Source organism: Sinocyclocheilus grahami, unplaced genomic scaffold (assembly GCF_001515645.1).
Source record: "Sinocyclocheilus grahami isolate Dianchi unplaced genomic scaffold, SAMN03320097.WGS_v1.1 scaffold5125.1, whole genome shotgun sequence".
Classification (NCBI taxonomy): Eukaryota; Metazoa; Chordata; class Actinopteri; order Cypriniformes; family Cyprinidae; genus Sinocyclocheilus; species Sinocyclocheilus grahami.
The window spans coordinates 2,592-3,359 of NW_015509895.1; the positions used below are offsets into that span (position 1 = coordinate 2,592).

The window sequence follows — 768 nt, forward strand, 5'->3', positions numbered from 1 at the left end:
CTAATTTTCATTTTTGGGTGAACTAACCCTTTAAGGTAAGCTCATATCCTGGTCTTCAAAGTTTACCTTGATAAAGTAGTTGGTTCCAGCCACAACCTGTGTGGTAAAAGATTTGGCAACGAAAACATCAAACGTCTTCCCTGCCTTCTCTTCTGCATGATGTTTGACCTGAATCAAAAGACAGGGATTTCAGAATTAATGCAAACATGTTTAATTGAAAACAATCTTAATTTGGTCCTAAAATGTGCTTCTTTTTCATAAAACATAATGTCATGTGTTTTGACCTAGACTGAAAAAGCCTGTTTTGCAGGAAGTATGTGATTTGTCAAGTTTGACGAATTACTACGACACACCAGAATACTTCCCCAACATCATGTGAAGATTACTCATTTATTCAAGTTACGTATAAGCATTTATTTATTTATGGGTCTAGACTATGATATACAGTTAGGTCCATATATATTTGGACACAGGTACAATTTTTATTATTTTAGCTGTTGACCAAAACATATTAAAGTTACAGTTATATAATGAATTTGGGCTTAAAGTGCATGCTGTGAGCTTTACTTTGAAGGTATTCTCATCAAAACTGGAGGAAAGGTTAAGGAATTACAGCCTCCCCCCCCTTTTCAAGAGACCATAAGTAATTGGACAGTACTCAAAAGCCGTTTCATGGACAGTTGTGGGCTATTCCTTCGCTATTTCTACATCAATTAAGCAGGTAAAAGGTGTGGAGTTGATTCTAAGTGTGCCATTTGCATTTGGAAG

General features: G+C 35.8%; 1 protein-coding gene across 2 annotated transcripts in view; it reads right to left on the bottom strand.

Annotated features, from left to right (window-relative positions):
* The window catches only part of LOC107577103 (cystatin-B-like), a 4,840-nt gene that overhangs the window by 1,900 nt on the left and 2,172 nt on the right, over positions 1 to 768 (bottom strand). Inside the window, exon 2 of one of the 2 annotated variants that reach the window (XM_016263215.1) lies at positions 48 to 168. In XM_016263215.1, coding sequence (XP_016118701.1) covers positions 48 to 168 — 121 coding nt within the window. Of the gene's footprint in view, positions 1 to 44; positions 169 to 768 lie in introns of both variants that reach the window. The other variant, XM_016263214.1, reaches the window with a different exon arrangement.